General features: G+C 45.8%; 1 protein-coding gene across 2 annotated transcripts in view; it reads right to left on the minus strand.

Annotated features, from left to right (window-relative positions):
* Positions 1-13,399: 13,399 nt before the first annotated feature.
* The window catches only part of GRIN2A (glutamate ionotropic receptor NMDA type subunit 2A), a 460,109-nt gene continuing 447,137 nt past the window's right edge, over positions 13,400-26,371 (minus strand). The window contains exons 11-13 of one of the 2 annotated variants that reach the window (XM_012554644.1): positions 23,016-23,254; positions 14,123-15,297; positions 13,761-13,779 (exon numbers count right to left, since the gene is read on the minus strand). In XM_012554644.1, coding sequence (XP_012410098.1) covers positions 13,761-13,779; positions 14,123-15,297; positions 23,016-23,254 — 1,433 coding nt within the window. Of the gene's footprint in view, positions 15,298-23,015; positions 23,255-26,371 lie in introns of both variants that reach the window. The other variant, XM_004373246.1, reaches the window with a different exon arrangement.

Below are 26,371 nucleotides of genomic sequence, written 5' to 3' on the forward strand. Positions count from 1 at the left end.
CATCCATCCATCCATTTATTCATCCATTCAAACAATATTTACTGAATGCTTACCATCTACTAGGCACTGCATTATATGCTGGGGCTTGAGCAGTAAATGGGATAAACAAAGTCCCTATTCTAACTCAGTGAGGAAGACATACAATGAACAAATAAACATAATATCTGATAAAATTTCAGCTAGTGATAAGTGCTATGAGGACAGATAAAGCAGAGTAAGGGAATAGAGAGTGATGGAGAAGGCTCTATTTAAGACAGGGTGGTCAGACAATGCCTCTCTGAGGAGTTGACATTTAAACAGAGCCCTAAATAAGATAAGCGAGGAAGTCATGGGAAGAGTTTCCATGGAGAGGTGATAGCATGTGCAAAGGCCCTGAGTCGCCTTTGAAGAAGAGCCAAAAGATCAGTGTGGATGGATCCGAGTGGGCACGGCACAGAGGTGGGAGATGAGGAGGGAGAAGGGGAAGACCAGTTAGCGCCTCGAAGGTCATGGTGAAGAATTTGGATTTTATTCTGATTGTAATGGAAAGGTATTGAAGACTTAGGAGCGTGCAAGTCACATGATCTAATTCATAGTTTTCAAAGATTACCCCAACTTCAGTCTGGAGAAGGGACAGGCATGTAGGCAAGAGAAGAAGCAGGTGGACCAGTTATAAAGTGATTTCAGTACGAATGGAAGGTGATGGATGGTGGTGATAGTGGTAGAAGTGATGAGAAGCAGATGGGTCCTGAATGTATTTTGAAGGTTACGCAGACAGACTGGCTGATAGATTGGAACTGAGGGGAAAAAGAGGAGGCTGCTAGGTATTTGGCCTGAGCAATCCAGTTAACAGCACTGCCATTTCCAGAGATGGGAAACATGGAGGGGAGGAACAGATTTTGGCTGTGGTGGGGAGAGCCAACATACTTTTTAAAGATATGTTGAGCTGTGGATGTCTTTAAGCTCTCTAAGTGCAAATGGAGAAAATATTATTGAAGTTGTCAAGGATTTCATTTTACTTGGATCCACAATCAACACCCATGGAAGCAGCAGTCAAGAAATCAAACAACGTATTGCATTGGGCAAACATACTGCAAAAGACCTCTTTAAAGTGTTAAAAAGCAAAGATGTCACTTTGAGGACTAAGGTGGGTCTTACTGAATCCATGGTGTCTTCAGTCGCCTTATGTGCATGTGAAAGCTGAACAATGAATAGTGAAGACCAAAGAAGAATTGATGCCTTTAAATTATGGTGTTGGGGAATAATATTGAATATACCACGGACTGCCAGAAGAACAAACAAATCCATCTTGGAAGAAGTACAGCCAGAATGCTCTTCAGAAGCGAGGACAGCGAGAGTTGATTTCATGTACTTTGTACATGTAACCAGGAGCGACCAGTCCCTGGAGAAGGTAACGTAGAGGGTCAGTGAAAAAGAGGAAGGCCCTCAATGAGATGGCTTGACACAGTGGCTGCAACAATGGGCTCAAGCATAACAATGATTGTGAGGATGGTGCAGAACTGGGCAGTGTTTCGTTCTGTTGTACATGGGATCACTATGAGTCGAAAAATGACTCAACAGCACCTAACAACAAGAAATGGAAATGTAAAATACAGAGATGGATATGTGAGTCTAGAGCCCATAGGGAAGGCTGGACCTGAACATAAAAATGTGGGGGTTATCAATACGAGAGATGGCATTTTAAGTCAGAGGACTGGATGAGGTGTAGCTAGAAGATGGTAAACCAAGAACTGATCCTATCTGCCCATCTGTCATCCACCCACCAGCCATCCACGCTTCCATCTAGCTATCCTTCTACCCATCCAAAAATATTTAGTAAATGCCCCCTTTGTGTCAGATGCTGGGTTGGGTGCAAGGACTTAGAGATGGGAAGTTGTATGTTTCCTGCTCCGGCAAAGTCCACATTCTAACAAACAAACAAACGGTTGCCATCAAGTCAGTTCTGACTCACGGCGACCCCATGTGCGTCAGAGTAGAACTGTGCTCCACAGATTTTTCAATGGCTAATTTTTCAGAAATAGATCAACAGGCTCTTCTTCCGAGGTGCCCTGGGTGGACTCAAATCACCACACTTTTGGTTAGCAGCTGAGCACGTTAACTATTTGCACCACCCAGGGACTCTACCCAGCACACATAAAATATGTGGTAAAGCTTGTTACATTATTTAATGGGAGTGTATACAGAAAGCTATGGATTATGGAGAAGGGAACAGTTAACTCTGCTGCTGGTGGGGGGAGCTTGAAAAGACTCAAAAGAGGTTTCTGTTTAGAATAGACCATAGAGAGGGTTAGAGTTTATGAGGAGACGAGGAGAGGACTAGCATTGCAGGAAGATAGAACATTAGAGAAGACATGGACGCATGAGAGCTCACAATGTCTTTGGAGAGGAGCAGAAAGACTTTTGATGTGAATATAGTGTAAGGAATGTGTTAAGAGGAGTTCCTGGGTGGTGCAAATGGTTAACACACTTAGCTGCTAACAGAAAGGTTGGAGGTTTAAGTCCTTCCAGAGGTGCTTTGGAAGAAAGGCCTGGTGATGAATTTCCAAAAAATCAGCCATTGAAAACCCTATGGAGCACAGTTCTACTCTGACACACATGGGGTCGCCAAGAGTTGGAGTCAACTCAATGGCAACTGGTATGTGGTAGGAAGGGACATGCAAGGATTGGAGAGACTTTGTGTGCTGGGGTTAAGGAAGCCGGGCTTTTCCTGAGGACCACGAGGACAGTTAGACAGCTGAGAGTTTCAAGGAGAGACGGAGCTGACATGGCTGGGAGTGAGTGGTTAGAAGTCTCACTTGGGCACCTGTATGGAGAATGACGTGGAAACAGGCGTAGGAACTGCACAGGAAGAGCCAGGCAAAGTAGTGGCCAAGCTTGCGGCTGAGATGAGAAATCCCCAAGCCAAGCAGTGGGCTCTCCCCAGTCCCATGCCTCCCTCGACCCTCCCCCAGGGCACAAAGCGGGGAAATCAAGTTCTTCCCCTTTGTTCTAACACTAAGCCCGCTTGAAGCATTAGTGATGCCCACAAGAGCAGCAACAACAAGACAACAACAAAGACCGCAACGCCATATCTCATTTTCATATCAATTGGCAGAAATTATCTTTATTAGAAAAATGAAATTTTCCTGTATTTACATTTTTACACCATAGGACTGGGCACTTTTGTTGTCTCGGGAGTTATGTACATGTCAGTTTGCACACACATTTCAAACCCCATTACTTAAAACAGTTGATAACACATTGAACAGAAAGAAAAGACATACTACAAGAGGACAGCCATAATATATACTTCCTCTATCATAGAAAGGTGTTAAGCAAACGTGTCATTTTGTAGCTATGCTTGGAAATATTTAATACAGTTATTAGCACTTCTTCATGCAGTGGATTAAAACATGATAGGTATAAACTGCCATGGGTGGTAAGTGAAACATCTATTCCCAAACGAAAAACCACTGAGCAGAGCACAGCTTGCTTTCGGCTCCACCATATAAGAGATGAAGACAGGTCCAATGTGGGTTTTGAACAGTGTTTCAATGTAGCTGTGAATAGCAACCCTCTGCATATGGAGTTCAACCCCATCAACGTCGGGTTAAAAATGGACTCAGTGTGGATCTTTAAAGTTGTTTAATTCAATTACTTTCTTGTGGACAACGACCAGCTTGCGTACTATGCAATACGTCTTATAACAGGAGTGAAAAATGGATAGTTTACCCTCCTTTTCTGTCTGAGAGGCCATTATTTGTGACTTTTACAATCAACTTCTTGTTCAAGTCACCAATTAACTATGTCCATCTGGATATTCAGCTTGAAATATATATATTGTATATAAACACATACGCACAAACATTCCAGTATGACATAAACTAAAGTGAATTCAATCGAATAAATAATTTGGCAAGTATACGCTTTTAAATTTGTTTGAGCAGAAGAATGAACAAAATGAAGATTTAGAGTTCAAAATTCATAAAGAAATCTTTGGGGACCCTCCGGCTTGGAAGGCATCTACCCACATCTAAGTATGTAATTAGCTGTATAGTTTACTGAACTTTCTGTGAAAATGTTATTTGCGAACTTAAAATAATTAGTCAATTGATATTCTTTCCCAGTGAAAAACTGGGGGAATATAAATGTTACAAGTGCCACTTTCATCTTCCCAAATCCATCAGAATTTTCAGAGAAGATTAGCTAGATTGGCCCCTACACACTGGTCTGAATCTTCCATTTCTAAACTGGAACATTTCCTCTATGGTCATGGCCCAGAGCTATGTCCACAAATCTAATAAACTTACGATTTTTTTTTTTAAATAAATCAATTTAAAAATCACTACTGTTCATTCACTTGAATTAGCTTGACTGAGAATAGAAATGATTCAATAAGTCTTAGACGGCTAATGTAAAAACTTCAATTGAATGCGAAAGGCTGTAATTGTTTTTCACGGAAAAACCAACAATGTTTCTGTATTTGTGGACCTTCACTATTTGCTCAGCTATCAATAGTCTTTGATTTGAGCCCTTTAAAAGCTTGAAACAGCAAAATGTCAGATCAATGAGAAGCATTTAAAATGCCAAAGACAAACTTGTGTTTGCTAGAGAACAATTAACCTTATTAATTTAAAAGGCAGCTGTGGTATTGGCTACGTGTTATGTTAATATTCTTTTGAAGGCTCACCTTAAATCTTTCCCAAAGGTGTAAGAGAGGATGAACTGGAAGAGGTTATGGCCCTGGGTTACCGCTAATGAGGAATGTTCTCGAATTGCAAAACTGCAAATTCATTGTTTCATGGACAGGGTACAGAAGAGGGATTTAGGAGTGATAATCTCAGTTTTGCCTTGTTTGTTTTCTGCAGGCTGCCAACACTTTAGCTGAGGAAGTTAATCTGAGGAATGGTTCCATTTTAAACAATTTGGTCTGGCTCCTTGGAGAGCTGTGTCCTTTGAAATACAGCTCCAGAGAAGAAACACTACTGGCCAAATTGCTCTTTTGAGTGCTCTGCTTTCTGCATAGTTCAACAGCCCTGGGAGAATGCCATCGGGCACATGCAGCCTCAACAATAGGGTCTCAAAATGATTATTAAGTAATAATAACCCTTCTGTCTTAAGAGACTTGAGCTGTCAGCTTGAAAGATGTAGAAAGCTAGAGAATTTGCTTATGTTAGATTAACTGACCCTTCAGAAGGGTTAACTCAAACAGCTTCCCAGAAAACCATTCTCTGAAATCCCAGCTTAATTTCCTCATCTATAAAATGGGCGTAATGTGCCTCATCGCACAGTAAATATAAATGCCAGCAGAGGTAAATGTGGCTGGAACATGGCAGGTGCTTAGAATATGCAGAGGGGGGTGGTGTGGGGGGCAAGGAAGGAGTGTCTGGGCTCCGTGGCATTGCCTACATAATGCATCAGTGCTCCATCACTTTGGGTCTCTAGAAAACCTCCTGGAAATATTCCAATCCAACACTCTTTGGTGGGACAAACTGCCCAAACATTCAATGGTTCCACAGTTTTCCTGATGCCAATGACCAGGAAAGTCTCTCTTAGGCAGCTGGGAAAAAATAGACCATGAAGGAAAAAAATAAAACAAAAAACAGGCTAATAGCTTGGCCCTCAGTCATTCTGATTACTCAAAGCACTGGATCGTTTATGCAAAAGCTCCATTTCCGAGCCCCCGTCACACCTCCCCACCTCATTCTGTCTGCTCGGCAAAGCTAACCAAACATACAGACGAAACAGGAGGAAGACTCACTTGCAACTAGCATGACCTTGTTGAAAATGGGCCACCGTGTTTGGGAGCGCTTTAATGGAGGGCCACTGGGCAGAGCGTGTGTTTGTGTCCACACACGGGAGGGCGCACGATTTGCATATGTTTAGCGGGGTTAGCCCTGATTAGGAAGGGGGTATTTAAGATTAGGCACATGTTAAGTAGAGAAAATGACTGTCCCCAGGGACCAAGACAAGCAAATGCTGAGTGCAAGCACGTGGAGGGGAAACACAGTCTTCAAGTCTCTGCAAGGACCACAAATGCAGGTGAGATCCCTGGGGGAGTCTCGATACCCCAAAACCAGATAATGAGGGGCAAGACTCAAACAAACTTCCTCACCACAGTGGCTGACACTCAAGAGAGCCCTGGGGACAGTCCTCTCTTTCTGACTCTGATTCTGACCTCCCCAGAGGAGACCAGGCACTGAAAGGATATGTCTGGCTTTAGGGATTTATGAAGAAATTCTTCTTGCTGATGAGGCTGAGAACAACCTGAGCCTCAGTTTCCTTATCTGTAAAATGGGGGCAATCATACTTAGACCTGAAGGTTATTCTGAAGATCACATATGCCAGTCAGAGGCCAACCCGATGGCAGCTAACGACATACAGTAAACACTCAATGTAGATACATTCTGGTATTTCTAATTCAGGTGCTGACCCATGGCAAGTATTTGGGATAAGTAGGGAATCTTAATATTCCAGTAACGCACAGAATGAGGTGGACAGAGGGGAAAAAATCCCTTCTCCATACTCCTCCGTACTTCCTGAAATACATCTCGATCCCTTTTGCAATCTCCGTGCCCCATTTTCTCTCTAAAGAACCTGACACTCTCTCTTTTCCCAGCCGTCACAGGAGGCACTTGGGACTCAACAAAGAATTCTCCCCACTCAGTTCCCTGATACATTCATACCCTGGATTCTCAAAAGTGCTCTTCACAAGTCCAAAAACAAAATCAAACAAAAGCTTCCAGGAAACACTTAGACTATTTTTCCTAATCCTTTGAGGACGTTTTCCAACCTTTCCTTGAAGCGCATTTCCCAAGCAGATCTGAGCGGGGGCGTGAATTTGGCAAGGGTTGGAGAACAGATTGGAACCAGATGACAAAGATGGAGAAGGGTGAGTATGGCTACCTGTTTAGCTGCTCTGGGTTCCTAAGTACCTTCTTAGAAGCATAAAATGATCAACGGGGCATTTCCAGGAGCATAAACTATATTCTCTGAAGTTACTTAAAAGTCTGGGGGAAGAGTGTGATTTTCAGTTTGATGATCATGGAATCAGAAAAATGTTATTTCCTCATAACAACTTTATTTCCCATGTCTAGTTTTCACTGTTCACCATCTTTGTCTGCACTTCATGGGTCCTTGGTCATCTCCTGTATTAGAGAACTGAATTTCTAGACTATAAGCTACTTACGGGAAGAGACTGGACTTTCTATTCCCTCTGCATCCTCCCCAATCCTAAACTGTCCTTAAAAGGAGAAGAGACACGCAGTCAACCCCTATCCAGCTGATCAGTTGTACCTCATTCATCCTTGGAACGTGGCAAATGGAATATTCTCTCAATGATCACTGCCAGCTTTCATCGTTGGTTTAAGGGTTTAAATGGTATCTCTTGTTGATTCTTCCTGGGGAATAGGTCCCTGAAAAAAGCTTTCCCTCTTCCAGTGCTCTGAGGCAAGGAATGAGAGGGCGTTTAAAGAAAAACCAAATTCAAAGAGGCACTCTTGGGTCTGTGTAGGACAAGAGGCAAAGAAAGCCAGGTCAGTCTGTGGGGTCCTCTGGTTCTAAGCGCAGAGTCCGTAGGGGGCATCCTCTTCAGAAAAACTTAGAGACCAGCCAGCCTGGCCATGAGAACTGAGCCAGGACTTGGAGCCTCAAGTCTCAGGTTCTAGTCCTGGCTCCGACACTCTTGAACTTGATAGTCTTGGACAAATTACTTCACCTTTGGGGACTGCACTGTCTCATCTCCCCCTTCTCCCACCTCCTACCCTTCAAACCTTGGTGAAGCTCTACAAGCACTGTTTTTCTAAGGCCCTCCTGGGCAGGCACCTTTAGCTGACACTGTACTGAGTGCGTCTGGTACAGAAAGAAGACAGGATAAGGATAAGGGAGAGGATGGGGAGCTTCAGTAAGAAATATGCCCTTTGATGGATTCACAGAAATCACACTTGTCCATATCAGCATAGTTTTCAGAAGCAAATGAGAGAAGAGTATATTCCACACACCCCCACACCCCCAAGTTGTTTTTTTTTAAAAGAAGGTGCCAAGGACACCAACACCCAACTCTCAGTTGGACTCTGTCACCCTCCCTAGAACTGAGATAGATAAAAAAAAAAATAGTGCCCTTTCTACACACACAGCACCCCATCAAAATAAGCAGATTGGGTTTTCCATGTGTTACTACCATCATCACCATTTAATTTTTAACATAAACTTTACAATATGTACAATTCTATTTGGATAATACACTTACGTGTGGATTGTAGAAATCAAGCATGTATATTATATACATGTACACACGAGCATTTGTATTCACAGGATAAGCACATTTGATCATTTCTGCTCTGTATCAAGCGGCAAGCTGACCTCATCAGACACAATTGGAAAAGAACACAGGACAATGTAAAGGGACCCAACCGAAAAAGGCAACCGCATATGTGGAGAACTTTCCCAGTACACGCCCTACATAACCTCTCGTAAGCACGTTCAACCCTGTTTACTAAAAGAGGAGGGGGTATCTGGAAAAGTCTAATTTTGTCTCAAAGAAAAACAAGCACTGCTTTTGGAAGGAAAACTGCCTTTTAGATAGAACCCTTAACTCATATTAAATATCAACCAACCTACTCAGTTTTTTTTAATTTTCTTTCTTGAAGTCCAGTTACGTCTACCATAGCCATGGTTTACACAAACAGGCTCCATTTCAGAAACAACTCACGTCCCCCTTTTAAGGGATCACGCACAACAGCTTTGCACAAAGAAACAGTACAGGACTGTGCATAACATGAACGAATACATTCAGCTCCTCTGAAACATATTTGGGTTTCTCAAATTAGTATTTATTTAGGTCTTAAACCGCAAGGGATTCCAGTGCAAGGTATTTATTTATATGACAACTGATTATTAAAGCTGTACTTTTTAGCTTTAAAGGAGATAAATTTTTAATCACCATTTAATTAACATCAACTTTTTTTTTCTTTTTCATTAGCAATTCTATCTGCAAAGAATTCAGGGCATTTGTCATTTTCTGAGAAGGCTGCAGAATATTAAACACACATCAGTGGCAGACATATCAAATAGAATAAGCAATGTGTGACTGCATGGCGGCCGTGGAGCTTTTGACCAGTTAAGTGCCTTGGCTAGGGTCCCATTTAAGTGAAACTATTTCATCTGTAAACAAGATGTAATTTTCTTTTTTCTCCCCAGAAAATAAGCATGAATTGATTTGACTGATTTTGCTGCAATGGGTGAATTTTAATGCTTTCACTGGAAAAGCTAAGTATTAAGACTTCGCAGGCACCCTTTGAAAGAGGGAAGAGAAAACCAAGAATAATCCTTGAGACAGCCAGTCATGCTGGTGGCAAAAGAATGCAGCGAGATTTGCACGAGGAAAGAAGGGTGATGGACTGTGAGATGATAATCCCGATGCTCCCCGCCTCTCATGGAAGCCTCATCAGTGGAAAAACAGACCCACTGGGAACTTGCTTTCTCAGAGCACCAAAACCAGAAGTGGCCTGAAAACCTACAGGTGAAATGATGATGAGACTATTTTCAAAGAATCCAGAAGATTCCTGGAGTCCCTGGGTGTTGCCAAAAGTTAACATGCTGAGCTGCTAACTGAAAGGCTGGAGGTTTGAGTTCACTCAAAGGCACCTTGGAAGAAAGTCCTGGCAATCTACTTCTAAAAAATCAGCCACTGAAAACCCTATGGAGCACAGTTCTACTCTGATACCCATGGGGTCACTATGAGTTGGAGATGATGTGACGGCAACTGGTTAAAGGAGTCCCAGAGCAGAGTTCATGCCTTAGAAGACTCTTCCCTTGCACCCATGGACAGAAACCTGAACATCTGCAATCAGGTGTACCTATCTGAGAATAACTTCTTGGGTCCTTCCCAAGTGGGGCAAACCATTGTGAGTTAATAAAAAAGCATTATGCATGCCAGCTCCGACTTGAACCAGGAGAAGCTTGGGTACAAATTTGGGTTCAGATTCTCGGTCCTGGGCATCAACACATCTAAGGTCTCAAAGCTGGCTATGTCACAAGAACTCTCTTTAATGGATCCAGAGCTGGGGATTTGCTATTTAATTCTTATCACCTAGCACACTGCAGGTGCTATTTACTGTTGAACACTATGTTCTTGACATTCTTTTCCCCAAGAGCTGAGCTGACCTGTGTTATCTCTGAACAGCTCTACATGATTTCCTTTCACATGGAAGTTGACCACCAGATCCAACGGTTGATTCGATTATATCTGGGGTCATGACATAACTATTTAGAGCTAATGAATTTATGGAGGAGGGGAATCATGCATGCAGTATATAGCTTCCAACTTCGGATTATTTCTTTTGAAGAACACTCTAAATGTTAAAAGAGGCACACGTTTTCTCACTACACTACTGTTGGTTCTTCCAAAAACCACACTTTTTGTTTTTTTATGCAGAGAAGCGTGGGGCTAATAGCAGAGACAAAGTTGTTATAGGAGAAGGCTTTCTGGTTTGTAAAATCAATCCAAGGGTAATCTGCACTCTCCCTGGAGATCTCTGTGGAAGCTGGCAGCCCCCTGGGTTCTGAGCACACCAGAGGAAGGCAGGAACCCTCCCTGGATTGATGACATGCCACTGCTCTGTTTTTTTGGGGAGACTTCTTAATTCATTTCATGTTAAGACACGCCAGTCTTGTGACTGACTAGAGGTGGTCCTGGCTGGGGAAAGACAGTTCTGGAAGGCAACGGGAGGGCAAAGGGAGAAAGTTCTAAGGGACTATTCATCACAAGTGTCCCTGGGGTGCAGAAATTGGGGTGACTGTTCCAGGTCCTTCAATCTGGGTGCCTCCACTGTTGGGACTTGAGGCGACTAAGGAGCAGCATCCAAGAAACAAAATGCAATTTTCAAGTACATTTGTCACCGGCACCTAGGCAGCCTCTTCTGCCTTTTGACTTCCAAGATGATGGAAAGGCTTTCTTACCCATGGCCTCCCTCTGCCTCTCTACCACTGTCTCTGAAATTTACTGCAGTCACTTTTCATCTGGACAGAAGTACTGTGGATTGGGTGCACTTTTAAGAAGCCCTGGTGGTGCAGTGGTTAAGCACTCAGCCACTAACTAAAAGGTCAGCGATTCGAACTCCCTAGCCATTCACGGGAAAAAGATGTGGCAGTCTGCTTCCATAAAGATTACAGCGTTAGAAACCCTATGGGGCAGTTCTACTCTGTCCTGTAGGGTTGCTGTTAGTCGGAACTGACTAGATGGCAATGGGTGTGGTTTGGGTTTGGATGCACCTTCCCAAAGATGGAGTCATCCAATGAGTCCTTGAGCCGTACGAGGATCGTTGCTACCACGTTCCCACCATAGAAAAACACTGCCCACAGAACACAACATGCCATGGGGAAAAGACACAGGGTAACTCTTCAAATTTCCCCTCTGTCCCCTTTGCCCTGAGCCTCAAAGCAAACTGCAGGACGAAACCAAGAAAACAGCAGGCTAGTCGACATCAGCTTTGGGTTTTACAGCATGTCACCAAGAAAGGAGGAGGTCCTCTCCAAAACCAGATGCCTGTTTCCCTAAAAATTTCAGGGACGTTAGTGTTTTTAAAAGAAGCCCTGGTGGCACAATGGTTAAGTGCTCAGCTGCTAACCAAGAAGTTGGTGGTTCAAACCCACCCAGAGCAGTTCCTCAGGAGAACGGCCTGGCAATCTGCTCCTGTAAAGATTACAGCCTAGGAAACCCTACGGAGTGGTTCTCCCCTGTCACATGGGGTCACTATGAGTCGGAATCAATGGCACCTAATTTAACAACATAAAAACAATGTTTTTAAAAAGCAAAATTCAGAGATTAGAACTATATGAAATGTTTACTTAATATTGATTATGGGCTTTATACTATTTTAACATTTGAACTAGAAAATTTAGGTCCAATAAAGTGTCATCAAACAACAAATCTGATGCTGTCAAGTCAGTTCTGACTCATGGTGAGCCCAAGGGTGTCAGAGCAGAACTGCACTCCATAACATAAAAAAAATCCCCTTTTCACACTTTGCATGTGCCAGGCACTGTGCCAAGATCCTTCCATGCATAAAGACTTCCCCTCTGCCCACAGCTTTTCTTTTCGGATGGGTATCATTTCAAATCATATATGCATGGGATCGAGTAGAATTAAAACTGGGTCACGTGGGTGACTCAGAAATGACAAATGCTTGAGGAACTCTCCGCATACCTCTGTTGGTGCTCTTGGTACAGTCGCCTCTAAGACAGCAAATATTTCAGAGGAGAGAAACCGCTTGCCCCACTGAAGCTGATCCACAGTTGGAAGGATGCTCAGGGGAAAAGCATGAGTGCTTCCTATGTTTTGGAGGCTTCTGATGGGAGGAGGTCAGGGTGGAAACTGAATTTCCCGACGTTAAGGAAGATAACCTAAAGCCGTGCTAGCCCTCGGCAGACAGACGGCATTGCACTTCCTACAGATCACAGTACACATATGGCTGCGGGTGCACGCCACCATGTTGACGGCTTGGGGAACAGCAACACACAGTTAATTAGACACCACCATGGCTGTTTGGAGACTAAGTGAGTGATGGTTACTCTGGGAGGGAAGGGGTAACAGATACTATACAACCCTGAGTCTTCACCAGAAGGGGAGACGCAAACTTACTTACACAGGAGTCTTCGGGATAATCTACAACGGCCACTGTCAGAGATAGAAGATCCACACACAGATATCGACGACAAGAATGTGCTAGTTTACGCAGCTGTGAAAAAGACCATTGAAGCTGAGGGTGAGATCCGAGTCTGTGAAACACACACACTGACATCCAAAATGATTCTCGTCACTCTCCACCTGAGGGTCCCTCTGGCCTTGTCCTCCAGATGTGTCTTGGGGATAGACTCTAATGAAAGGAGCATGGTTACTGCTAATGCACTAATTGGCTAGACTCCGGGGGAGCCTGGAGTTCTGGGGTCGGGCCGGGGCTGTGATGGAAGGCTTAACAATAAAGCTGGAACTGTTACAAGGCAAACTTCCTAATCTTTTGCACGTGTCAATCGCGCTACAGTGCAAACGCGTTCTTAACTGTTTTATTTTTCTCAGGGTCAGATTTACATGCATACGATATTGCTTATTCTGTAGTAGAGAAACGGCAAGGCATTTCTGATGAGGAAATTACAGGGTGGACTGATCTGAATGGAATTTGGAGTATAGGAAATCATAACATCACCATCGACATACAACGCATCATTATTGCCAACGTACCTAGTGGGTTTGTTCGGGAGACTTGCCCCCCCTTTTCTCTTGGTTGAGGACTCGCCTATCTTGTATCTGCCGTGCTTGGCACACACCTCACAAGACTCTCTGAGTGGAAGACTACGGCATGGAGCCATGTGCAAAAGAGCCAAAAAACAAAAAACAAACAGAAAAAAAACTCCCTAAATCCTTTTCTTCTTTGCAGGGCGCTATTGGACATCCAACTTTTACCCTCCAGAACATTGGTGATTGTATATGTTTCCCTATAGATAAAACATCAATGGAAGATTTTAAACATCAGATTCAATACTAGGCATTTTCTTGTACACACGTCTATTGCTGCAGGAATTTAAAAGCCGGGGGGTAGAGTACAGATTGTTCTTATTTGCAGCATAAGGCATGACATGCTCTGGAATATACACATCACTGTGGCCCCGACTGTCCCTGGAACAGTGTGATGTCGTTGACCTCAAGGACGACCGAAGGTAGCTGTCATTCATTGCCTGGGAGGGGAGCGAGTGTTTGTAAGGGTCTGAGGGGCATCTCCCAATGACTAAGCGTGGGTCATCCCCATGGGAGTGGAAGAACGGGTTGTCAGAGGAGTAGTCTGGCAAGAGAGACTTGCTTCTCTTGCTGTCCTCCAGACCCTGGGGGAAAAGGGAGCTTTTATTCCCTAAGAGTTTGCTGGACGGGACGCTAAACAGGCTCCCATACAAATTTCCCTCCAGGAACCGTTCCCGGTCCTTGAGGCTTATGCTCCGGGAGGGCCTGCTGAGATCCATCTCCCTGGGCTTGTCCAGGATGTTATCGTAGGAATGCTGGCGGCTAATCCTTAGCTTGTTCTTTTGGAATTGGAGGGTGTTGTTCTGTGTCCAGTCCTGATGGTAGACTTCCTCCTGGGTGGCTGGGTTACCTGTCTCCTGAAGCATCTGGTCTTCATCGATGTCGTAGAGGTTCCCCATCCGCAGGCAAGCGTCGCACTTAAAGGGGGACCTCGTGGTGAAGTGGCCTGAGTAGGTGGGCACGTTGGAGAGGCAGCTCCTGCAGTGTGTGGAGTTCTGCCGGTACCGGTCGCTCCCCTCGCTGCAAGGAGAGCTCTTGTCTTTCAAGGTGAAGTGCTTGGAGTAGAGTTTATACTGGTCGTTGCTGGGGGGCCCATCCTCGTTGTGCAGGGGGTTCCTGTTCATCGGCAGTGTGGAGTCCCCCTTGCGGAAGTTCTCACTGTGGTCCTGGTAGGCCTCTGGGAAGTCCACATTCTCGGGAAGGGCCACGTTTTCAATGAACTGGGGAGGATCTAAGTGGAAACTGGACTCCTTCTCCCCATCAATGGTATAGATCTTGTCCCTGGGGGAGCTCGCTTTGGCTTTCACGTAGCTGTGGTCTACCTCGCTGCAGTCCTTGGGGTATTTGGAGGCCAATGACCTTCTGAAGTTGTCCTTGGTCTTATGGTTTTTATTGTTGTCAGGTTCCCTGTGGCACGTGGCCCGACTCGAAGCTTCTGAAATGTCTGAGTGACCCACCTCTTCTGGAAGGTACCTGGGGCTCTTTAGGGAGTGGGTTCTATTCTCCAGTGTCCCCTCCTCCCTCTGGGAGACTGGGTTCTGGGTCAGTGAATCTTGGCGTAGAGACTCCATGGATTTCTTCCAAAGCTGCCGGGGTCTGGAGTTCCCTTTGGATTCTGTGCTCACGGCCACTTCCACCGTGTTGGGGTTGGACTCATTGAGTGTAAGAGGGTGCTGTCCCTGGAACACATAGTTATTGAGGTTATCCTTGTGCCTGTTGGCCACAAACGTATGGAGTTCATTCATGTTGTCCCCAAAAATGCTGTCTTTCCCCTGGCAGGACCTGTTGTCCGAGTATATCAAGTTCCCCTTATCAGAAACCATGTCCATGATGAGGGACCCTCTCTGGATGAAGTCGGCAGCTCTCTTGGGTGAATCCATTCTCGAGGAGTTCATGTTGGACATGTTGGAAATGTTTTTGGCTGATCGGAGGAGTTTTAACATGTTGCTCTGGGAGCTGGTAAGATTGAAATCTGGAGACTTCTTCTTTTCTTCAATGTGCACTCCGTGAATGCAGCTGTAAATGCCCTGTGGGGGAGTTAACATAAAACACCGTCAGCAGCAGCAGTGGGCGTGAAACCACCTCATACCTGAGCTTCACCTGCAAAGGTGAGAGCTTTACTTCTTTTAGGAGCCCTGGAGAAGTATGTAATCCAATGTCAATCCTGATAATGTTTCTCGAACCTATGAGACCAGTTGCAAAGCATCGGACTTGTGTCTCTGGCTCATGATTATCTAACACCCTTGCAAATAGTCACACATTATGTTTGAGAAAAGACAGCAACTGATGCTTCGACAAGTGTTTCAGTCTCTAAGCTGTCAGGTAAGGATACGAAAACGACCCTCCCAACACCCACTCCACCAATCCATGCTTTCACTAAAGTTCCCCAGCGTCCTCTTTACAGTTTTGATACCAAAGTTAACTACTGACAAGCAAACATTACTAAGTTAGAATTAATTCAGGAATTACCCCAACCCATGTGGTGAAGATTTCAATCAAGGCATGTTATCCAAGCACAGCCAATGAGAAAATCCTCCCCCCTGGACACAATGATTAGTCCACAGGTAGGCATGAATTTCACAGATGATCAATCAGACCTTTTTTTGGAGGGATAGATATGGATGCTGGGATAGAAAGAACAGTTGCAGGGGACTGGTCTTGCCACCATGTGGGGACGCTAGCCTGAGAGTGAAGCCATCGCAGAGAAAAGCAGAGCCAAAGGGGTGGAGAGAGACATGGTTTCCATCCCTGGAGTGATCCTTTTGGACTTTTCACTTAACCAACTCAATATATTTGTGTGTGTATTTGCTCAGCATAATGAGAACTGGGTCTTAATCACCAATAAGAGTGCAGAGTCCTGACGGCACAGTGGTGGCACCTTTAACTCAATCCAGGAACTGAATGGCTTACAGACCCCTGCGTGGTTCAAACATAAACATCTTCATCTTCAGGTCTCTTCCTCCCCTCCCCTTCCCCAATCTTCTTCCTATCTGAAAAGCAACTCTTTGCTTTCCTTTTACCTAAAAAGCCAGTGTTTAGCAAAACTTGGAGAATGTAATCAATGTTACTGCATTGTACAGGCAGAAACTGGTGAGTTGGCGTATGTTTTGTGAAATATGTTTTCACCACAATACAAAAAACGTAAGAAAAAAGAAGAAAACTTTTTTAAAAAGTAACCTGTTGAACTGTGCTCAAGAGAAGGGCTCTTGATTCATCCTATGTAAGTGGGCAGAGGAGGATCAGCCACGCTGGGAGTTGTGGCCTCCTCCCCTTGTCCCCACTCCTACTCCCTGTGACTGGCTGTGTCCCAAAAGGAAAAAAATCTGGTACAGGCTGCAGGATTCAGCCCCATGCCTCAGGACGGACCGTGAGCCAACCCAAGATGGGGTTTGTGAAGTGGACGCTGCTGCTGCTGACTTTGGCATAAACTAGGTGGAAAGTATGTGTGACTAACTGTGGACTCTGGTAATGGCGGCTCCATCAGTCCCCGTGGCAGGGGCAAGCTTTAACCTGCAGGGATGCCCACGGCACCGTGCCAGCGTCAGCCTATTGGCATTCTGCTGGCAGTTTTCTAAAGGCCGTCTCCACACCAGCCGCCAAGGGATGGTAAACAGAAAAGCCCACCTGCTGACTTTCAGTGTTTCTTTCTCTGGCCTTCTCAGCCCCAGGCTGCATGCGGAAGGCTCTCCTGAGGCCCAAGGATCTGGCCTCATGCCTTTTTCTACCTTCCTGCGGCTGGATCTTTAGACATCTTCTCTTGTGTTGGGGGTCGGCTGCTCTCCCTGCCACATAGCGATGGCTCCTTACCACCAGCGGTGGCTCCAGGGCTGCTGGCACACCCAGGCCATGCGCCTGGAGATCATACCAACGTGTCACGTATCTCATAGCTTCCTACACTTTCATGCTAACCCATGCTCCTCTACCCAATTTAGTACTCCAATAATTATACTCCGACAACAGCGACGCTAGGAAGCCCTGGTGGCACAACAGTTAAGTGCTCTGCGGCTAACCGAAAGGTTGGCAGCTCAAACCCACCCAGTGGCTTTGGAAGAGAAAGATCTGGCGATCTGCTCCCGTAAAGATCAAACCTCATAACCAAACCTGTTACCACTGAGTCGATTCTGACTCACAGAGGCCCTAGAGGACGGAGCAGACCTGCCCCGCAGGGCTTCCAAGGCTATGATCTTTACGGAAACAGACTGCCACGTCCTTGTCCCTCAAAGCTGCTGATGGGTTTGAACTGCCGACTTTGCAGTGAGCAGCCAAGGGCTTAACCACTGTGCCACCTGGGCTCTTCTCTTAAAGTTTACAGCCTAGGAAACCCCATGGGGGTGGTTCTACTCTGTCACATGAGTTGCTATGACTTGGGATTGACTCACTGGCACCGAACAACAACAGGACTGCCACTCTGGGTAAAAGCTACGTGAGTCAGCCAAGGTTTGCGGCTTTTCTTCCTCTTGTTAATATTATGAAAGTAGTAGTTAAAGAAATTTTTTTCCTAAATTTTCTACTTTATTCTAATGAGCTCCCTTCTCTACCCCCTGAGGATTATGAAAACTGGCCCCACCCTGCAGCCTCAGAGCCCCAAGCCTGCCTGCTCAGAGGAGCTGGCTCTGTCCTTGGCGAAGGCCCCTGAAGCAGCGGGCGAGCTGAGTTCTCCTTCGGGAGATGGGAGGGTGACTGCTCACTGCTGCTCTTGGCCCTGGTTTCCCCAGGACCAACAGGGCACAGCTAAGGCAGTTAGTTCCCAGGTGCTGGGTTGGCCTGGTGAAGCTACAGAAAGAAAGTCACAGAGACAGGCCCAGCCTGTGTCCAGGCTTTGGTGACAGCATTCTCCAGCTGAGCTGGCCCACCTTCTAGATGGGCTGTTGCATATCACAGAAGAACGGGAAGAGTCAGTGGTCTGGAATGCACCGGCTGTGAGTCCCACTGGTAATGGGAGACCCTGGCTTCTCTGAAATCCTTTATTAGCTCTGTGCCTTGGACAAGCCACTGTGTCTTTTGAGCCTTGATTTCCACATCTGTAAAATGGGAATCACACCCACCTGAGGGCAAGATATAATAGTGCAAAAAAAAGCACTTGGCATTGTGGGTGCTCAATAAATGTGAAGGGGCCCTGGTGGCACAACAGTTAAGTGCTTGGCTACTAAATGAAAAGTTGGCGGTTCGAAGCCACCAGCTGCTCCGAAGCCACCAGCCGCTCCACAGGAAACAGCTGCGGCAGTCTGCTTCCATAAAGATTACAGCCTTGGAGGCCCTGTGGGGCAGCTCTGCTCTCCTATAGGGCCGCCGTGAGTCAGAATCATCTCAATGGCGCACAACACCAACACAACAATGAACGTGAGCGGGACAAGCTGCTGATGACAACGATAAACGTGATCCCCTGCTGGCCTTTCTTGGTTGTCACCTCACCTGTCTCCTTTTACAGCAGTACAAGCACGAAGTACCCATTTCGTCAAAGCTGCAAGAACCATGCTTCCTTTCACTGCTGAAGATTTGTTCTGGAAAGCCACATTGGCTTCCTGGTTAGATAAACAGCCCAAATCCTACTTCAGGAGCCACATCTCGGGGCTAAAGTTTCTGTGTTCCTTGCAGCGTTCTCCCTTTCTCCTCCTCTTTCAGTTATTCACAGATTCCGCCTACATTGTGTGGTTGTGGAAACAGATGCCCACTCGGCGCCACAGTGGACCCAGGGGTCAGATACTGCCAGCACTGATGACTCAACGTGTGGTTCCAGACAGTTTGTTCAGTGCCCCCAAAGGCCGTCCGGTCTCCCAGAACATTCCCAATGGGGTGCGGGCTCTCCTGTGCTCTTGGGCCCCTTGGATCCTGGGCCTGATCCCAAACATGTCTGACTCCTACTGGTCCCAGTTGTCGGCTAGCCGGAAGCTTCTCTTATTCTGTCTCCAAGCCCCCTCATCTGCTCTCCTGGGAAGGCTGCCACAGTTTCCATCTCCCAGGCTGCTGGCTCTGCTACGTCTCCCATCTCTCCTGCTGCAGGAGATGACCAAGGCAGTTCTTTTTGCTGGTGACAGGGAATATATTTTTTTTCTAAATGGGAGTGAACACATTTTGGAGAGAAGACAAAGAGTAAAGAGCAGCTCACAGAGAGGAGGGTGTGGTTTTGCAAGTCTTAAAACACAAAAGCCGAAGTCCTGGGAGAAGCTGGGTTCTGATGCTAAGCACCTATCGTAGTTTACCGCCCCGTGGCAGTGCCAGGGACGCAGATGTGTGTTTGTGGTGTGTTATCCAGCCTTCTCAAGGAGCACTGAGCCCGCAAGGAGGGCTGTGTGTGTGCTGAGTGGTAACAGCTTTAACTCTTTTGGCTGGATGTTCAATGAACCTGGAGGAGAATTTCTGAACTTCCTGGATCAGCATCCTTAGAAAGGAGCCCAAACCCTGCAGCTGACAAAAGCATGTGAGCCAGCCTCTGCATAAACAAAGCTTCCTCCTTCCTGGCACGATGGGTGGAGACAGGAGTCCTGCTGTTTCCAGGGAACATGAGGTGAAGCCCAAAGGGTCCCACTTTAGCCTTTCTGGCCTCGCTCTCTCCATCCACAGGATGGGCATGAACATCTCAACCTCACAGGGGCCGCGAGATGAGAGGTGGCCAAGGAAACACACAGGCCCGGGCTCCCGTCCGCGTGCCCGCCCAGGCTCCAGTCCACACACGAGCCCAGGCTGCTGTCCACACACCAGGCGTAATTCACTGTGCAGCTGTGTTCCTCTCGGGTTTCTGGAAAGTTGGTTCCTCGCTGTTATCCTTGGCAATTCCCCACTGCAGGTTTTGTTAAAGAAAATGATTGTGAGCACACAATGATACCCTTGTTTCTGTGGGTACCTCTGCTTTGTGAGTAAGTACGTGTGTATGATGGAGTGTGTGTGTATGTGCACAATGCAGGCATGAGAGGTGTGTGCCAGCCCTTGACCAGAAAAAAACCAAACCCATTGCCTTCGAGTTGATTCCGACTCATAGCGACCCTATAGAAAGGAAGGATTCTTTTTTTGCAATACAGAACCCTGCTGTTCACAGCCTCAGCAGCGGAACTTTCTCTGTGTTCCTCTAATATAAGCGAGAGAGGCAGGAAAGTGTCATTAAGCATGAGACCTTCCTATTTATCCACTTCCGACGACCCTTCTTCCTCCTCCACACCGGATGTGTATCTTGGAGTACAAGTTAGGCTGTTGTTGTCACTTGTCATTGAGTTGACTCGGACTCATGGCGAACCCACGTGTGCAGACTAGAACTTCACTCCATAGAGTTTTCAAGGTTGTGACCTTTCAGAGACAGATGGTCAGGCCTGTCTTCCAACGTGCCTCTGGGTGGGTTCGAATCCCCACCCTTCTGGCTAGTAGCCAAGGGCTTAACCGTCTGTGTCACCCAGCATACTGCACTTATTTTCAAAGACAAACAGCTGGGGAGGGGGTGGGGGTCAGTGAGGAAGCAGAGCCCCCTGCAGCCTGCGAGGATCTAGGAGTAATGGTGCCTGGGAGGTCCCAAGGAGCCTCAGAAGTCCCAGCCTTGCTCTCAGGGGGCATGGAGCTCTTTCTCCTGGTGGGGGAGTAGGGGAGCAGATTCTGAAGTTCAAATTCCAGCCTGTAAAGCAACAGAACACCAACAACACCTACTCCTGTGCCACCCAGCATCCCCTCCACTTCCATCTGTCAAGACACTTGGAAGGGAGGGAGGAATTGTGTTCCTTTCTCATCATGATGATCCTATCAACTCGGTTTCCTTAACGGTGTCTCAGAGAGAGGAAACACGTTCCCCAAAACAAGCAGGAGTTACAAGAAATGCAAACAGTGTGCGTTTGCTCACGATAATTCCCAAATCATTTGGGTTATGAAAAGCCTTCAGGAATTGGCCAGGAGAATTAGTTTAAGTTGTCATAATACCTAGCTACATGCAAGCATGTTGTTATTTTTAAGCAATTATTTAGATGCCATCAAGCTAACTAGGAAATATGTATTTGCACAGAGCACACATTTAGAGTGCAATTGAACGGAGAAGATGAAGCCGCCTCACTAAGCTAATGTGTACCTGCTGAATCTCCAAAGTTCTTGAAATTACCGATGCAAAGAATACACAAACTTCTTCTAAAGCGATTATTCAGTTTTCCCAATAAACATCAGGAGATACGATTAGATGTTTTTAACCAAAGTTTTTTCACCACATTTCAAATACTAATTCTTTGAAGTTCTTTCAGGAGAAGAAAACACCAGGGTTGGAAAATGGGTAGATAAATGGATGGGTGGATAGATAAATGACAGGCAGATAAGACAGAAGACAGACAGGTAGGTAGGTAGATAGATTGATATATAGGTAGGTAGGTAGATAGATACATAGATACGTAGATAGATACATAGATGATAGGCAGACGATTATACTGTGTTGGATGATGAGTGAACAACACGCATGCATGTGATGTGCTTTTATTACAATGAAGGTAAGTGAAAAGACTGTTGCGTACGTGAACATGTATTGTGTGAGTTGTGTGCACATATGTGTTGTGTAGCATGAATTGTATCAAATCTGTTGTACTGCTTGTGTAAGAGTGTGGGCTCTGCCTGGTGCCACACCAACGGGGTTCAAATCCTGACCCTACTGGCTGTGCAGGCTTCGGTAATCCTGTTGATCTCATAACTCTGAGTTCCCCCATTTGTCATCTGGGGCTATATAACAGTGCCTACCTCACAGAGTTGGTTTGTGGATGAACTGAACTGAAGAATATGAAGTCTTTATATGCTGCCTGGCACATGTAAGTGGTCACTAAATAAGAGCATTTCCCATGATCATTATCACTATTGATGAGTTACATCACACGTACGTTTTATGGCAACACACACGCAGGCCATATCGTGCTGCATGGAAGGAGAAGTCCCTGCACTGCCTGGCGCTCACTACAGCACGTGTGCTGTGTGTGGCAGCTGATGCCGGACTCAATGCATGTTTTTGTACTCTGTCTGCCGTGCCCACATTCTCGTGGCACTTCCCAGCCGTGCTGCATTTCAGGCTCTGCTGCCTTGTACATGCTCTTTGGGCTTTGTCAGATGTGCATACTCATTACATGCCACTGTGTGTGGCTTTGGTTCTGTAGTGCACATATGTTGGAATACATGCGTGCATTGCGACGGGCTGCAGAGAAGCGTTAGTAGTGCTACATAGTGTATGGGGGTGCTAATGATAGAGGCTAGACTAGGTCTGTAGATGTGTTCTGTTTGGCCCACACAGTGCTGTTACTTTTTTTTTTTTTAATATTTAAAAATTGAAAGGTTTCATATAAAATCAGATAACTTGTTTCTCTTTTAAAATTTGGAAGACCTGATAATATTGGCCCTACTTTCCACAAGGCAAAACTCAACTGGAGCTGCGGATGACTGCTCTCTATAGGTCTGGTAGGCATTATGCACTTTGTCACAGTCCTCAGCATTCCCTATTGCTTCCCTCACTTGGACACCAGGTTCAGCTGCCACTGCTCATCTCACTTGTGCTGTTTTTCTTATGCCCAATCTGCTCCGCCCACTCTATTCCCTTTCTGGCTTCCACAGTCATCTGGGTTTGCAACCCCTGGCTTCTGAACCCACAAAATCTGAATGCCCTTTTGATAAGCCTGAGAAGGACCAGTGAGTAAGCAGAGGATGTGAAGACCCCAGTGAGAAGTCACCGAATCCCTGCTTCTCTGGAAGCCTGGCGCTGCTCTGGACCTTCCTGCCGCACAGGAAGCAAACCGCCAGGGGTACTGACCCTGCTGATGGAGAAGAGCAGCCCGGGACGGTCAGAGCACACGCCCGTGAAGCAGAAGCGCAGCTTCCAGTAGAAGAGGTGCTCCCAGATGAAGGTGATGAGGCTGAGGGCCATGGCAGCTGCCAGCATGTAGAAGACGCCCGCCATGTTGTCGACGTCCAGCTGACTGCTCATCACCTCGTTCTTCTCGTTGTGACAGATCCCCGTGAGCCACAGTGTCTCCAGCTCCTCCATCTCACCTGAACAGAACACAACATCCACAGGCAGTGAGGACCAGGGCATGCATGCTGGGGAACACACCTGTGGGTCTGGGACAGACGTGGGTGAATCTTGACTTCCCACTTACAGCTGTGTGACCCCAGCTCTCCTAGTCACCACTGGCTCACGTAGGTGAGGATAATAATGATAATAGCACCCAGCTAACACAGTTGTGGCATCCCTGGGTGATGCAGATGGTTAATGTGCTCAGTTGCTAACTGAAAGGCTGGAAGTTCAAGTCCACCCAGAGATGCCTTGGAAGAAAGGTCTGGTGATCTACTTCCAAGAAATCAGCCATTGAAAACCCTATGGAGCACAGTTCTACTCTCCGACACTCATGAGGTCACCATAAGTCAATTCTGACTCACCAACGGGTTAATATAGCTGCAGTAAGGATGAAATGAGATAATGTAGGGAATTTAACACAATTCCTGGCTTTACTGTCATTGTCATTCTCTGTTCCCCCCACCCCACTTTCCTCTACTCCTGCCCCCAACACCCACCCAAGTCAGGAACAGGATATAGGGATGAACTGGCAGCTACAGTGAAAAGATTTGCATTTCAGTTCTAACTTTATCACCTACTAGCTTTGTGACCTTGGAGCCACAGTTACCCTGTCTGTGAAATGGGTATAATAGCAGTGCATACCTCACAGAGTTGGGATGAGGATCAAGTGAGATCCCATAAGCATAATCCCTAATGTAGGGCCTGGCTCATAGCAAGTCCTTAATAAACAGTAGCTTCTGCAGGATTACTGTGAAGGAAATGCCTAGCACAGTGCCTGGCACATGGTTGTTGTTATTGGGTGCTGTCGAGTCGATTTTGACTCATAGCAATGCCACGTGACAGAGGAGAACTCCCCCACAGGGTTTTCTAGGATATAATCTTTACAGGAGCAGATTGCCAGGTCTTTCTCCCAGGGAGCCACTGGGTGGGTTCGAACTGCCAGCCTTTCGGTTAGCAGCCGAGCGCTTAACCATTGTACCACCAGGACTCCTTTGGTACATGGTAGTTCTCAAATATATTCGTTCTTTCTTTTCCCTCCCTTTACCGTATCCAAGATTACTTCAAAAAGTCACCCACAAGCAGTGCACTTACGATGTAAGACTTGAATTGAAAAGAGACATCCCAACTGACTCTGAGTGGCTCCTCACCAAGCTCAACGCCTCCCCACTTAGGTAGGCAATTAAAGAAGCAGGTGGATTTTTCAATGGGAAAAAAAAAAAAAAAGAGGCATGCTTGGCATTATTTTACCTCTATTTTATGTGCATTTTATCAAGTTGCCATTTAGGAGGAAACTTCTGATCTAAATGTCTGGCAATTACACTGTCTAGCAATTCACTGAACCATGGCACTCTGTGATTCACGGCCGTTAAAACTTATCCTTCAAGGAGAGTGAGAATCAAGGAAATCAAAAAACCAAACCCACTGCCGCTGAGTCGATTCCAACTCACAGCGACTCTTACAGGACAGTGCAGAAATGCCCCATAAAGTTTCCAAGGCTGTAAATCTTTATGGGTGCAGACTGCCACATCTTTCCCTTGCAGAAATTAGCGTGTATTGCTTTTGATTTGATCTCACTCTTGAATGATTTGGCTGAACACAGAATATTCTAGGTTGATGGCTGTTTTTCCTCAACCTTTTGAAGACATTAGCACATTTTCTTCTGATCTCAATGGCTGCTGCTGAGAAGTCTGCTGATATTCCCATTGCAATTAACTTCTAGGCAATCTGTATCTTCTCTCTGACCACTTTTGAGAATTCCACTTTGTCTTTGGTGTGGAATCCAGAGTGGATTTGTTGTGTTTGTTCTGCTCCGTACTTAGTGTCATTCTTCAATCTGATGACTCATAATCTTCAATTCTGGAAATTTCTCACTCATTTTCTTTTTGAATACTAACTCTCCCCATTCTGTCTGTATTCTTTCTTCTGAAAATTGAGTTAAAATACTCTGGACCTTTTTTTTCTATCCACCAGGTTCTTAAACCTTGCTTTAATATTTTCCATTCTTTTCTCTCTCTGTGCTACAGTTAAGTGATTCCCACAGATCTATTTTCCACTTCATTTATTCTTCCATTAGTGATATTTAGCTTTATATTCTAATTTACTTGTATCAATTGCTGCGTTCATTTAGCTCTGTCACAGATCTGCTTGTTCTTTCAAAAATAATATCCCATTCTCTTGTTATGGTTTTTAAAACTTCTATATTTAATCATTTCAAACCTACATACAGTCTTTCCGATTATTCTCTTCCACCTCTTAAAAGCCAGTTGTCTTCAAGTCAACTCCAACTCATAGCAACCCCGTGTATCAGAGCAGAATTGTTCTCCACAGGGTTTTCAATAGTTGAATTTTTGGAAGTAGATCGCCAGGCCTTTCTTCTGAGGTGCCTCTGGGAGGACTCGAACCTCTAATCTTTTGGTTAGCAGCTGAGCATGTTAACCATTTGCACCACCCAGGGACTCCTCTCCCTTGCTGGTTTTTGCGATTCTCGTTCTTCTGTTTGTTGCATGTGCTGTCTCTCATAGTGGATTATTTCCTCGTACCACTGTAACCTGTGATCGTGAGCGAACCTTCAGCAGAGCTGCTCTCCCCCTGCTCCCCGTGGAAGTCCCGAGCACACTGGGTTAGAGAAACATCCCTACAGATGTGTTCTATGTTCGCTTCTGCCATGGATCCTGGGGTTGTCAGTGTACCAGGTTTTGCATTAAATTTCTTACACTGTAATTACTGTCCCGTTTAAGTAAGATACGTTTGTACCCCACCCCTATACTCACTTGGGTTTTAATTCTTTCTCGGAGCCTCAAACAACTGCAAGCCCCTTTGCACCTTCTTTGCTTTGGTGGACGAGTTTTCCTCGTCTCCTTTTCACAGTCTAAGTGACTCCCTAAAGATTCTAACTTTACGCAGTGGTATCATTTTCTACTCTCCCTCTGCACAGGTTTGGAGCCCCCATGTCGGTGCTAAAGCCCCAGCTCCCACATCTGGGATCTGTACGCCCTTGGGCTGCTGCAGCCTCAGCTGAAACTTTCCATTAGAATATCCCTTCCCCCTTTGTTTCTGCCACCTCTCTTCTGAGCTTGTCTCTCTCTCTCTCT

The sequence above is a fragment of the Trichechus manatus genome, unplaced genomic scaffold (genome assembly GCF_000243295.1).
Source record: "Trichechus manatus latirostris isolate Lorelei unplaced genomic scaffold, TriManLat1.0 scaffold00024, whole genome shotgun sequence".
Taxonomy (NCBI): Eukaryota; Metazoa; Chordata; class Mammalia; order Sirenia; family Trichechidae; genus Trichechus; species Trichechus manatus.